Genomic DNA, 15,347 nt, shown 5'->3' on the forward strand with positions numbered 1-15,347 from the left:
GCATGGCTCTGTAGGGTAAGCACTCAATCGCAAGGTCAGTTTGAACCACAAGGTCATGAGTTCAAATTCACCAGCTCCTCAGAAACTGTATACTGGGTTGCTATGAGTCAGAACTGACTCGATGGCACTTAACAACAACAACAACAACAACAGCTTTAGCTTTGGGGAGCGCAGTGGGTCTGTAGGATAAACACTGGACTGCGAACTGCAAGGTCAGTGGTTTGAGCCCAGCAGCCACTCCGTGGAAGAAAGATGAGATTTTCTTCTGCACAGATTTACAGCCTCGGAAACACTATACACAGTTGCTATGAGTCAGAACCAACTTCACGGTACTTAACAGCAACTTTAGGTTTATATTTATATAAGAAGTCATTTTTCTAATCTGTATATCAGATGAAAATGGTGCCATTTGGTTTGAATTACAGGCCAAATAATGATGTCTCAGTATGGCACTATAGAATAAACACTGGAGTCCTGGTGTGGCACTATGGGATACGCATGGAGTCTTGGTGTGGTGCCATAGGATAAGCATGGGACTGCTAACCGCAAGGTTAGCAGTTCAAACCCACCAGCTGCTCCTTGGAAACCCTATCCAGGGTCACTATGAGTTGGAACTTATTTGATGGCGCTTAGCAACAAAAATGATGCCCCATAGAGGCAGTGGTGATTCAGTGGTAGAGTTCTTTCCTTTCATGCAGGAGGCCGAGGTGCTGGCCAGTCCACCTGGCCAATCCACCTCACGTGCAGCACTGCCTGCCCCTTTGTTAGTGGAAGTTTACATGTTGCTATGATGCTGAACAAGTTTCAGTGGAGCTTGTAGACTAAGATAGATGAAGAAGAAAGGTCTGGCAATCTTCTTCCCAGTGCTCTGATTATGGGGATGTTGCAGGACCAGGTAGTATTTCATTTCATTGTCCATGGAATCATCATGAGTCAAGGATCAACTTAATAGCCGCTAACAACAATTAAAAAAAAAAAAAAAAAAAGAATGGTCCACCACCTCATGAGGTCCCTTAGTGCAGTTCAGACCACCAGCAGCAGCAGTCTCTGGAGGTCTGTTAGAGACACAAATTTCAGGGCTGCCCTCAGATCCAGTGTCTCTGGGGTGGACTGTCGGAATCTCTGTTTTAATAAACTGTCTACTTGATTTTCCTACATGCTACCCTTTGAGACCATTGAAACATGAAGGCAAATGTCCACATTTTGGTACATGCTAACAACATATTTAATTATGATGGTGACAATAGAAAGAAAAAAACAAATATTCCAACAAATAATTTCGCAACTTTGTTCAGTGTTTACACATGGTTCACACCCTCTCCACATGGCAACCAGAAAATATGCTTCTGCTATAGGATGGGAAGTATTCTGCTAAGAACAGCATAAACAAAATGACTCATTTGACTTAAAAGTCAAGGAAATCTTTGGTTTCCTACCTTGTTAATGTCTACATAATATAATAGACAACTAGCACACAGAACACCAGTAAGAAGAACTAGCTAAATTACATTGTGCCTTGCTACTTTTCCTTCAAAGAAGAATGAAAATATTGGCCAACATGTATATCCATTCTCATCAACTCCCCGAAATTCTTCTTCAAGGTTTGTCTTTCTCCCGAAGTGGCTCAATGGCAGATAAGAGTTGTTGAAATGTGGGGCGCTTTTCCGGGAGCTTGAATAAAAGACAAAACCTAAAGTGTTAGTTTATGAAGGTTATAATTTTAAAAATAAATGACATAAAATATTTATACCACAGCTCCTAAACCCAGCAACTTTACAAATGTGGAAACACTATAGACATTTCTACAAAGATGTGGACCAAGGCAAGGATGCTGGTATTATCTACCACTCTTTTCATTATATGTGTTAAAGGTATTAGCCAATGCCATCAGACGGAGATACCAATAAGAGCCCCAAGAATTGGAAAAGAACAAGGATTTGTATTGGCATAGGGTATGACTGTAGACTTGGAAAAAGCAAGAGGCCCAGTGATAGCATTAACCCAAGCAACAAAGACACCACCTAACAAAATAAACCACCTAACAAAAAGTACCACCCCCCCCCAATGAAGAAAACTTCAAAACATGGCTGAAAATACAAATAAAGTCTTGAACACATTGAAAAACATCCCTTTGGTTTGTTGTTGTTGTTGTTGTTAAGTGCCATTGAGTCTATTCCAATCCATAGCAACCCTGTATAGGGTTTCCAAGGAGCTGGTGAGCTTGAACCACTGACCTTGCAGTTCAAACGGCTTTGCAGTCTGGTGCATTAACCCACAGCACCACACCAGAACAGGACAAATCAACATCATAAATATATGTCCATTTCCCCAAGACAAAATATGAACAAACTATGAACAAGTTTGTTTGAAGTTGTACAATTGAGTCCCTAGTTCATAGATTTAAAAGATATCTGCAAAAATAGCTAGAAAAACTACATAGAAAGATGAACAATGAGGGGGTCCTAGCTTCCCTAACATTAAAACATACTATAAAGTCTCTATATTTCAAATCCACCACGCGTCTGTCAGTTTGTTGTACTATGGTGGTTTGCATGCTGCTATGATTCTGGAAACTATGCTACCAGTATTTCAAATACTAGAAAGGCCACCCATGATGGACAGTTTCATCAGAGATTCCACACTAAGACAGATTAGGAAGAAAGACTTGGAAATGTACTTCCAAAAATTAGTCAGTGAACCCTATAGGTTGGAACAGAATATTGTCTGAGTGGATTCAAATATGCCAATGACTATGAAGACAGCAAAGGACGGGGCAAGGTTTCGTTCTGTCGTGAGTTGGAGCTCACTGTGGTAGTAACTATGTAGTAGCAATGATAGTAACTAAAATAGTGTGGTGGTAGCATAGAAATCAATGGATCAAAGAAGAGAAGAGAGAATCCAAAATAAACCCAAATACATACGGACAGTTAGTGCTGTATTATGACTGTATCTTAACATGGCCAGTAAGAAAATGATGTTTTTGGACCCATACCTTATCCTACATACCAAAACAAACACAACTCCTCCCCACCCCACCCCACATCGGTGTCAAGTGGATTCCAACTTATAGCGCCCCTCTCCCCCCGTAAGACAGAGTAGAACTTCCCCATAAGATTTCCAAGACTGTAATCTTTACGGAAGCAGACCGCCACCATACACTAAATCATAAGACAAGTGACAGACTGACGATATTTGCAATTGATATCACACATGAGGTATTAATCCCCTGAATTTATAAAGGGGTTTTTAACCAAAGGAGGAAAAAGACAAGCATCTGGTAGAACACAGGGAAAAAGCCCAACAGAATGGAGGTTTGAACCCAACCATCAGCTCCCCGGCAATCTGCTCCGGTAAAGATTTCCCGCTGCCATGGAGTCAATTCCGATTCATAGGATAGAGTAGACTGAATCTTTGACTGAACAGGCAGCCTTATCTTTCTCCTGTGGAGAAACTGGTGGGTTTGAATCGCTGACCCCTGTGGCTGCAGCCCAAGCTAACCCACTGCACCACCATGGCTAAGATTACAACCTAAGAAACCCAAGAGGCAGTACTAATTTGTCACATGAGGTCACTATGAAGTGACTGAATGGCACCAAACAACTTAAGGCAACCTGAGAAAACAATCTTATATGATTTAGATAAGAATTTTTCCACGGCTGCACTTGAAACTTCAATATAAAAGGTCTCTAAGTTATGTGCCTCACTTTATTCCCAGCGCCAAGCAAAGTACCTGGGACAGAGGTTCTCCATGTTGTTGTTGTTAAGTGCCATTGAGTCAGTTCTGGCTCATGGTGACCCTGTATAGGTTTCCAAGAGCAGTTGGTGGGTTTATACTACTGCCCTTGCAGTCACTAGTCCAGTGCTTATACTACAGAGCCACACCAGGGCTCTAGATACTCCATAAATCTATAATAACAACAACCAATGCTTATAGAACTGTTCTACAAACTTTACACATGAACTCCCTTAGTCCACACGATACTCCTATGAGGTAGGCACTATTTTATGGGGAGTCCTGGTGTGGCCCTGTGGATGAATGCACTGGACTGCAAGGTCAGTTTGAACCACAAGTTTGGTGGTTCAAGCTCACCAGCCATTCCTCAGAGACCCTATACAGGGTTACTATGAGTCAGAAGCGATTCGACAAGCGCTTAACAACAGCAGAGATGTTAGGAGGCTTGTATAAGGTCATACAGATCGTAAATGATCAAGGCACTCTTCAGTTCAGACATTCTGGTTCCAGGGTCCATAAGCCAATTTGCTTTTTTAAAGTGCATAAATGAATGAGTGCAGCAATAGCCCCCTTTCTCAATTAGGCAATACTGTATAAAGCTCTGGACTCTCCAGACTGATGGACTTTAAAAGCCCCTTTGTATTACATCGCTGCTCAAAAGTCTTCAATGGTTCCCGATTGTCTACACAACAACAACAAAACAAATAACCCTGACTTGTAGTCCTGTCCTCCTCATTCAGTTTACATAATCTGGACGAGACCTATTCTTCTCAATTTATTGCAAACCCTTCCAGCAATAGTTTCCAGAAAGCACACCGTGCTCATTCCCGCCTCTGGACCTTTGAAGATGCTGTTCTCACCTAGACATCCTTTGATGCTGTCTCCATGCACATCCCTGTGGGTTTCCACAGAGACTTCCAGATCTCAATGCATTCAGGTTACCTGTCCTCTGAGTACTTCCCGCATGGGTGTAGGTGTTTTCAGTCCTCGTGAGTGTTTGTGTGTGTGCGTGTGCACAGACTTTGAGTTCAGTGAGGACAGAGAAGGAATCTCATACCTCTTTAATTTCTTCCATCCGTATTATGAGTATAGTAGTTTTTGTTGTTGTTTTGTTTTGCTTCCCAGGCCCTGTGACTCATTCCCTCAAGGAGTATGGTTATGACCAAGAAGTTTTCATAATTTGGCCCTTTATCTCTGGTAGCGTAGTGGTTACGAATCGGGCTGCGAACCGGAAGGTCAGCAGTTCGAAACTACCAGCTGCTCCGCGGGAGAAAGATGAGGCGATCTGCTCCCGTAAAGATTTACAGCCTCGGAAACCCTGTTCAGGGTCGCTATGGGTCGAAACCGACTCGACGGCACTTAACAACAACATGCTATGTTGTATTTGTGGATATATTTGTGGCACATGTAAATACACATGTAAAAATATTCTGTCAAGCCTACATATAAATATTCATGGACATAGCCCCGTTCTCCTTCCCACACCTGTCCAGCATCCACTCATAGTTTTATAAATGAATCTCCTGGGATTTCAGCTCCCCATTTCCCTCACAGAAACCCTTACCCTCTGCCTACACCGAAGTTTTATGCAGTGTTTGGAAGGAATGGGGGCAGAGGAGAAGACAGCACATCTCTTTCATGTGTTCTTTATAGGCTCATTGTTACACATCTTCTACTTGAGGGCAGGCCCCATACTATTGTGCTTAAGAATAGCATTGACTCCAGACTAGTCAGCCTATGTCTGAATCTCAGCACTGCCTTCGATTAGCTATGTGACCTTTGGCAAATCACTTAATCTCTTTGAGCCTCTGTTTATTCATCAGTAAATTGTAGTGATGATGTTAATAGTCCCTACCTCATAGGTTCATTATTTCCTGATGAAAAATGTGTTAGGATTTATCAGATTCTAAGACCTGGGCAAGGAGTCCTGGTGGCCCAGCGATTAAGCACTTGACTGCTAATAGAAAGGTCAGTAGTTGGAACCTCCCCAGTGCCTCTGAGGGAGAACGGTCTGGTAGTCTTCTTCCTTAAAGATCACAGCCTAGGAAACCTTATGGGGCAGTTTTACCCTGCTACATGGGGTCATTATGAGTTGCACTCGACTCAGTGGCATGCAGCAACAAGACCAGGGCAACAATGAGATGCTTGTCAAAATGTCCCATGTTTCTTGTTTTAGATTACAGATACTTGAAGGCAGGTGCCTCAGGGCCATTTCCTCCTGCTCTATGACAGGAACTTCCCATACAACAAAGCTGTGTTCTGCTAGTGGCCCCTGTGTGACCCCACCGCCCTCGCCCTGATGGCGTACTTGCCTCATGCCAGCAGCTGTACATGATCTGGTAGACAGTGTCGGATGCCAGTTGGGGCCTGTAGAGCCGGTAGCCCTGGGAGACCTTCACAACCACCTGGGAGTTGTCATACAAGTCATAAGGCTGCTTCCCCAGGCTGAACACCTCCCACATCAGGACCCCTGCACCGTGCCGAGACAAGAAAGAAAGCCAACGTTAGAAGGTACGGGCTTAAGGAATGCATTTTCCACAGCGGTAAGGAAGGTGACAGGTCAGAGAGAGGGCTTCATGGGAGATGAGTCTTCAGTAAAAAGGGCAGGACATGCAGGTGGGTCTGTGTCATCACTTTTGGAGCCCCAAGGTCTCTGTCCCATTTCCTGTGCCTTAGAAGTCTGTCTGTGCTGAGTTTGAAAAAGCAAAGGCAGCCATAGAGACAGTGACTTGATCTGCCTCAGGGAGATGGCTCGGGTCTCCTTCAATTTCATAGTAAGAGCTACATGTCCTACATTCAATGCTTAATGCTGATAGATGGAAGTCCCGCCCTTTCCTCCTCTCTCCATTGGTGGTTGCAGACAACAATTTTACTGCATGATGAAATGACCACTCACTGGGGATTTAAAGATAAAACCATTGGCAACATTCATCTATCATCCCTTTTATCACATGGTAATTCATAAACTTTTGTTGGTTAGGTGTCCTTTGGAGAAACAGATAAAAGCCCTCCCTCAGGACAGTGAACAGCCACAAAGAATATTTTATTTCAGTGGCAGGATGTTCACAGTCCCCCAAAGTTGATTCAGACATCTCAGTTGAAGTCCAGGTGAAGAAGCAGAATTCTGGCTATAGTGATCCACAGAGACATTTGGGGCTAATCAGATGTGTCCCTCAAAGCCTAGTTCTGCCACTTATATGCTGGGCAAGTTTCTTAACCCCTCTCAGCCTCATTCACCACTCATCTATCCATTTGTTGTACTGTGGTGACTTGTGTGTTGTTGTGATGCTGAAAACTATGCCACCAGTATTTTAAATACCAGCAGGGTCACTGATGATGCACAGGTTTTAACTGACCTTCCAGACTAAGACAGACTAGGAAGATGGAAAGGTGGACTATTTCTGAACGTTTAACCACTGAAAACCTTATGAATAGCAGAGGAACATTTTCACATATAGTGCCAGAAGATGAGCTCCTCAGGTTTGAAAGCACATAAGAAGAAATGAGGAAGTAAAAGAACTGAACAGAAAAGTTCTAAGGACAGCTCAAGAAGAAAAAATCAAATATTATATTGAAACATACAAAGATATGGAGTTAGAAAACCAAAAGAGAAGAATGTGCTCAGCATTTCTCAATCTGAATGAACTAAAGGAAAAATTCCGTCCTCCAGTTGCAATATTGAAGGATTCTGTAGGTAAAATATTGAATGATGCAGGAAATATGTAAAGAAGCTAGAACAAATACACAGTCACTCTATCAAAAAGAATAGGCTGATTCTCAAGAGGCAACATATGGTCAAGAGTTGATGGTATTGAAGGGAGAAGTCCAAGATGCACTGAAGGCATTAGTGAAAACCAAGGTTCCAGTAATTTATGGAATATTGAATATTGAAGTATTGAAATGTTTCCTCAAGCTGATGCAGTACAGGAGGGGCTCACTCACTTACTCATCTTTGCCAAGAAATCTGGAAGACAGTTATCTGGCCAAATGGTTGGAAGAGATCCATATAGTCATCAAATAATATCATTAGCATCACATGCAAGTAAAATTTTGTTGATGATAGTTCAAAAGGGAGCTACCAGAAATTCAAGCCAGAATGAGGAGAGGACATGGAATGAGGAATATCATTATTGATATCAGATGGATCTCGGCTAAAAGCAGAAAATACCAGAAAGATGTTTACTAGTGTTTTATTGGATACTGTAAACATGGATTGTTGTTGTTGTTAAGTGCCGTGGAGTCGGTCCCGACTCATAGTGAGCCTGCACAGGGTTTCCGAGGCTGTAAATCTTTAAGGGAGCAGAATGCCTCATCTTTCTCCCACAGAACTGCTGGTAGTTTCGAACTGCTGACCTTGAGGTTGGCAGCCCGACTCGTAACTACTATGCTATAGGAGACCTTTTTCTGCCAAAATTTATAACATCATTAGTGGACCATACAAAATTATTAACTTAAAAGTTAGTCGGCTATATTTGACCAAACATTTAATTTACTCACCCCTGGTTGGTTTAAACTGCAAGATTGATGGTTCAAACTCACCAGCTGCTCCTTGGAAACCCTATACAGAGTCACTTTGGGTTAATACTGACTCAATAGCACCTAACAACAACAACAATGTGATGGCTGGAACTTCAGTTGCCTTGGCAGGGTTAAGCCAAATGATTTTGCAGGCCTTATGTGGCCCTTGGTCTTTATGTTCCCACCCCTGATGTAAAGGCATTCAATAGTGTGGATCATAACAAAATATGGATAACATTGCAAAGAATGGGTATTCCAGAGCATAAGGAATCTGTACATAGACAAAGAGGCAGTCATTAAAACAGAACAAGGGGATACTGAATGGTTTAAAATCAGGGAAGGTGTGAGCTAGGGTTGTATCCTTTCACCATACTTATTCAATATGTATGTTGAACAAATAATCTGAGTAACTGGATTATATGGAGGAGGCCGTGGCATCTAAAATTAAGGATGACTCATTAACAACCTATAATATGCAGATGACACAACCTTGTTTCTGGAAGTTAAGAAGATCTGAAATACTTACTGATGACGATCAAAGAATACAGTGTTCTCAGTACAGATTGCACCTTAATGCAAGAAAACAAAAATCCGCACAACGGGACCAATAAATAACATTATGATAAATGGAGAAGTTTATCAAAGGCTTCATTTTGCTTGGATTAACCATCAACACTCATGGAAGCAGCAGTTAAGAAATCAACTGATGTGTTGCACTAGGTAAATCTGCTGCACAAGACCACTTTAAAGTGTTGAAGAGCAAACATGTCAGTTTGAGGACTAAGGTGTGCCTGACCCAAGCCATGGTATTTTCAGTCACCTCATATGCATGTGGAAGACCAGAGAAGAATCAATGCATTTGAATTTTGGTGTTGGAGAAGAATATTGAAAGTACCATTGACTGTCAGACCAACAAACAAATCTGTCTTAGAAGCAGTACAGCCAAAATGCTCCTTAGATGTTGTTAGGAGGGACCAGCCCCTGGAGAAGTACATCATGCTTGGTTAAATCAGCAAAAAGAAAACCCCCAACAAGATGGATTGACACAATGGCAGTAACAATGGACTCACACATAACAATTGTGGGAATGGCATGGGACTGGGAAGTGCTTTGTTCTGTTGTGCATTGGGTCGCTATGAGTCAGAACCAACTGGACAGCACCTAACAACAGCAACAACTTAGCCTCAGGTTCCCTATCCAAAGAAACACTAGGAATATTTGCATCGCATGGAGTTGCTATGGGGTTTAAAGAGTATAAAACACAGGCTGTTGTTTTTATGTGCTGTCAGGTCGGTTCTGACCCTAAAGGCCATAGCACCCCTATAGGACAGAGTAGAAGTACCCATGATCTTTTCAGGAAGAGATTGCCAAGTCTTTTCTCTCTTGGAGAAGTTCGTGGATTCAAACCACCAACCCTTTGTGCATAACCATTGTGCTACCAAGGCTCCTTATAAATCACATGGAGCACTCAAGAGGGAGCCAGGACATTTTACGTGCTTGCTAAATAGTGGCCAATTGCACTGCTGTCCTGGGCCAGGACAGAGAATGTCAACAGTCAGCCAGTCTCAAAATTTTGGCAAACTGAAAATCCATAAAAAGGAAGCAAATTATTTAAGAACCATGACTGGGCTACAAACTTTAAATTTTCTTTGACTTCTAGGGCTATAGATTTTACGTAAATTGTTTACAATAAAGCAATTCTTATGGATTGTGTGTGTGTGCATTTAACAAACATTCTCTTTGGAAGGCACACACCTGTTTCAAGGATGTTATAAGGTTGCTAGGGGGGTGCTAATGGTTTGTATTTGGGTAGACCCCAGAATGTTGGTGGTTCAAACCCACTCAGCAGCGCCTCGGAAGAAATGAAGCTGGTGATCTGCTTCTATAGTAAAGGTTAGATTCAAGAAAATCCTATGGAGCAATTCTACTCTGTAACATATGGGGTTTCCTAAGTCACAAATCAACAGCAAAAACATAACAACAAGGAGCATTGCTCAAAATACCTGTGAGGCTCCTCTTTGGGAGTTGCTTTCTGAAGCCCAGGTTCATTCTGCATATCCTCATTAGAAAGACAGTTTTAAAGGATGGATTGAATTTTTAAAAACAACCAGAAAACATTAGGAGCCGTGTTCTCGTGCCTAAGGTGAGTGATCTAGTTGTGTACTGTGATATTCCTGCCTATGAAGTAAGGATACTGATGCTTTTTTTTTTTAATTACATATTGATAGAAGGAGATTGGAACTAGTTTTGACAACCAGGTACAAAAACTAATCAGCACAAAATGACGTCAAGTATTTATCAAAATACCATCTTGGGTTTTTTCTTTTCTTGTTCTGTGCACATTGGGAATTCTTTTTTTTTTTTTTTTTAACATGAATAACATTACTTTTACAAAAGGAATTATATTTTTTTAAATTGTATTTTTTAAAGATAGTGTCATATATAAAAATCAATGACAAAAATGCTCCTTTTCTCACGTGGTCTTTATAGGTGTCAATCAACAGTCAAATGATGCTATGGACTAAGACAGGCAAGAAATAAATTTCAGTCAGATGTAATATATTTCATACCTTTCTGATACTTTAGATTATTTATAATGGGACACTGTGACAATGATTTAAAACAGGGTTGGCATTCCTCACAGGGAAAAAAGTATCAAAATCTAGAGTCAAAATTTTAAAATGGTTTCTGCTTGCTAACTAACTTTAATACATTTTAATGCAGATATTTTATTAAAACAGGAGTCAGCAAGCTTTTCTTGCAAAGGGTTACATACAGCAGTATGTATTTTGGACTTTGGGGGCCAGACAACTTCTGTGGCAACTTCACATCTCTGCTGTTGTGACATAAAAACAGCCATGGACAATTGGTAAATAAATGAGTGTCATTGTATGCCAATAAAATTTTGTTTACAAAAACAGCCACCAGATTTGGTCTTCGGGCCATGGTTTGCTGGCTATTGACCAGATATACATTTTAATAAGGGGAGTCATTGAAACCAGGCATGGACCAACAAAAGCACCAACTCATGTTTGGTGTTTCTACCAGAGATGCCAAAAGACTTGGTCAATTCAAGAGGGAATGGTGGTCATGGCTGTCCTTATGCAGAAAAGTCAGTGGCTTCATTTTAAACTCTTCCACATTTTGAATTTCATGCTGGCTCTGCTTTAGTTTCCAATGATTCCTTTTAAGATCTTTAACAGAAAAGCTTGACTCCCTTAAATTTTCTGAGAAGGGGTTAGCAGGATGGACATTACTCAGTGAAGAGTAGCCATCCTCACACCCAGCCTATGAAGGGAACTTGCATGTTTCAGATCATCTGTGTGATTTTGTAAGTTCTTAAGGACCTTTTAAAAATGGATGTTGCTACTCTTGTGGCTTCCTGTTGTGGAAACCAGTTTGTGAAACAGCTCTGTGTGGCCACACACTTACCAAATGCCCAGACATCAGACTTGCTGCTGTATTTAAAGTAGTGAAACACTTCTGGGGCCGACCACTTGACCGGAAACTTTGTTCCTACTGAACTGACATACTGGTCATCAAGAACATACCTGTGGAGGAAACATAGACACAGGTCTTAAATCACATGGCAGAGCAAATGGCAGCAGCACTGGCTGATGGAAGTCATGGAGCCATCGGCGCCTCTGCCAAATAGTTCCTTTTAAGGTGTGAGCTTAGCTAGAGGCTGCTGGTGGCGTGAAAGTGTTTTTAAAATAATATTTAACTTTGAAAAGAGCAAATCTGGAATGCAAAGAAATTGGTGGCTATAGAAGAACACGAAGATGTTCTTTTTTTCTCCTTCTTTTTATAAATAAAGAGTCTTTGGGTGATGCAAATGGTTAATGCTAAAACTCTTTACGGGAGCAGAAAGCCTCATCTTTCTCCCACCAAGCTGCTAGTGGATTTGAACTGCCAATCTTGTAGTTAGCAGTCCAGTGCTTCTCCCACAGCACCACCAGGACCCCTTCTCTGTAAGATCACACCCATTAAAACCGCTTTGGAGCTCACTTCTATTCTGACACACAATGGAGTTTCTAAGAGTTGAAGTCCACTCAACAACAACTGGTTAATTTAAACAAAATTGGGTTTCTGTTGGTTTGAGATCTTTTATTTTTTTGTTTAATGGCGTATCGTGAGCATTTTCCCATGTGGTTAAATTTTCTTCCCCAGCATTATGTTTAATGACTTAATAGCATTCATTCTTATAAAGCAACCATTTGTTTAACCATGTAAGCTACTTCTAATCTTCTGCTGTTATAATGACAAATAATAAATCGGGGCTTCAAACCAGTTAAAAGCATTTCACTAATTGCCCTGGTAAACAAGGACCAAGTACTCATTACATATCAACCAAATCTGTTACCCCTTGTACTTGACCTGAATAGGAAACAAACAAGGAGTTTTTGTGGCACTGTAGGATAAGCACTGGACTGCTAGCCACGAGATTGGCAGTTCAAATCTCTCAGCTGTTCCATGGGAGAAAGATAAAGCTGTCTGTTCCCATAAAGACCTACAATCTCAGAAACCTTGTATTGGGCTGCTATGCATTGGAATCTGCTTGACAGCAGCAGGTTTTGTTTCAGGTGTGCCCCGCTAAATAGTGCTGCTTTGAATGTGTATTGCTCTCCATCGTCCGGCTAATAATGCAAATCCTGCATCAGGCTCCTGAAACTTTCAGGAGGAAGGACTACGGCAGGATTTTTGGAGAGCAACATTATTAGCAGGACTCTGGAGAACAACACACATTCAAAGCAGCCCGGTTGACCTCCATCTTTGGGTCACCATCTTTGAGCAGGACACAGCTGTTTGTCTCCTACTCAAGTTGGAAACACACAATGGGCAACAGACTTGGTTGCTATGCAACATGTACAGGGCCCTTGTTTATGATGGCCATTACTGAATTGTTTTAAACTGGCTCACATCCCTGGAACAAATGCATCCCATGGAAATATTATTGTTGTTGTTAAGTGCTGTTGAGTCTGTTCTGACTCACAGAGACCCTGTATAGGGTTTGAACCTCTTGGTTCAAACCAACCTGGCAGTCCAGTGCCTATCCTACAGTGCCATATTAAGACCATAAAAACATATATATATTCAAGGCTATTCAGGCATCCTTGTCTGTTGTTGTTGTTGTTTAGTGCTGTCGAGTCGGTTCTGACTCATAGCAACTCTGTATAGGGTCTCTGATGATGCAAATCTTTGCAGGAGCAGAAAGCCTCATCTTTCTCCTGCAGAGAAGTTAAGTTGGCTTATCCTCCAGAGTCACCACGTTCCTATCCTTGTTCGTAATAGTGATAAAATAGAAGCAATTTAATATTTATATGTTGAAGAGTACGTAGACATATTATTATTATTTGTTGTTGTTGTTAAGTGCTGTCGAGTCGACTCCAACCACAGTGACGCCGTATAGGGTTTCTGAGGCTTTTAAATTATTATGGGAGCAGAAATCCTCATCTTTCTCCTGCAGAGTGGCTGGTGGGCTGGAACCATGGACCTTGTGGTTTGCAGTCCAGTGCTTATCCTATGGAGCCACCACACTGCCCAAATATGTTGTCAAGTACCGTCGAGTCAGTTCCGACTCACGGTAACTCTGTATAGGGTTTCTGAGAAGCACCTGATGGATTTGAACAGCCGACCTTGCGGTTCAAACCGACTTTGCAGTCCAACGCTTATCCTACAACGCCACACCAGGACTCCAAACATCAATAAAATAGGATACAATATCGCCATTAAAAAAGGACAGCTTTATATGTAGCCAAGAGCCCAGGATGGAGCTGTAGGATAAGTTAACCACAAGGTTGGCAGTTCAAACCCACCAGTTGTCCTAGGAAACCCTATACACAGTTGCTATGAGTTGGAACCAACTCAACAGCATACAACAATAGCCACATATGTACCTAAATAGAAACAGATCCATAGTAAACAGTGTTATGCAAAAGCAAGCATACAGAATGTGAGGTTGTTTTTTTCATTTTTGTGGAAGCAAACAGTAAATGTACATATTTATGTATGTGATTGGGTATAATTAGGAATGCAGCCTGAAAGAAGACCCACCAATGTTACTCCCACTGTGGGATACTGCACTGGACCACAAGGTCGGTTTGAACTGAAAGGTCAGTGGTTCAAATTCACCAGCTACTCCTTGGAAACCTCATACAGGGTCGCTGTGAGTTGGAATTGACTTGATGGCACTTAACAACAATTTCCAGTGCTGGATGGAGATGAGGGCAGGACGGATTTTACTTCTTTTACTTTATACACTGATACTTGTCTCTCTTACAATAAGCACTTATTATTGCACTTATTATTTATATAGTAAATAGGATGGAAGAATCATTTATTTGCACCCCCTACATCTTAGTGAATGTCCTGGTATGGGGCTGTGAGCTAATGTGCTGGACTGCAAAGTCAGTTTGAACCGCAAGGTTGGCAGTACAAGCTCACCAGCCACTCCTTGGAAACCATATATGTTGTTGTTGTTGTTATGTGCCGTGGAGTCGGTTTGGACTCACAGCGACCCTGTACAGGGTATGGGTCAGAACCAACTCGATAGCACTTAACAACAACAACACACCCTAATGGCACCGTGGTGGTTAAGCTCTTGGTTGCTAATCAAAAGATCAGCACCTTGAACCCACCAGCAGCTCCAAGAGAGAACGTCATGGCAATCTGCTTGTGTAAAGATTGAAGCCTCGGAAACCCTATGGGGTAGCTGTACTCTGTCCTATGGGGTCCCTCTGACACAGGCTGTACTCAATGGCAATGGACTTGGTTGTTGGACACACGAACAAAAGGAGCTCTCCCCATCCAGACAAGCAGTGACACCTAAGATGGAGGCAAACATGAGGACAGGGAGAGAGGGAGCAGCTGAGGACTCCAGATTCATGGAAGGAGAAGGACTGAGTGCTGGTGGCCAGGAGGCAGGCTTACAGAATGTGCCCTTTGGTTGTTTAAATGATTATATATTCCTGAGTGTTTTTGAGTATATCCCCCTCATAATCATTGCAATGAAATGATGAGTGTAAAACTGATGCTCTCCCATGTAAACTACCACTCAATACACAATAAAATCTTAAAAAAAAAAAAAAAAGAATTA

At 41.7% G+C, this 15,347-nt stretch overlaps 1 protein-coding gene across 1 annotated transcript in view; it reads right to left on the minus strand.

Annotated features, from left to right (window-relative positions):
- Positions 1-1,596: 1,596 nt before the first annotated feature.
- Positions 1,597-15,347, minus strand: part of BMX (BMX non-receptor tyrosine kinase) — a 70,665-nt gene continuing 56,914 nt past the window's right edge. The window contains exons 16-18 of the mRNA XM_006835611.1: positions 11,684-11,802; positions 6,046-6,203; positions 1,597-1,671 (exon numbers count right to left, since the gene is read on the minus strand). Of these exons, the coding sequence (XP_006835674.1) occupies positions 1,597-1,671; positions 6,046-6,203; positions 11,684-11,802 (352 nt within the window). The remainder of the gene's footprint in view (positions 1,672-6,045; positions 6,204-11,683; positions 11,803-15,347) is intronic.

This window comes from Chrysochloris asiatica, unplaced genomic scaffold (genome assembly GCF_000296735.1).
Source record: "Chrysochloris asiatica unplaced genomic scaffold, ChrAsi1.0 scaffold00018, whole genome shotgun sequence".
Lineage (NCBI taxonomy): Eukaryota > Metazoa > Chordata > Mammalia > Afrosoricida > Chrysochloridae > Chrysochloris > Chrysochloris asiatica.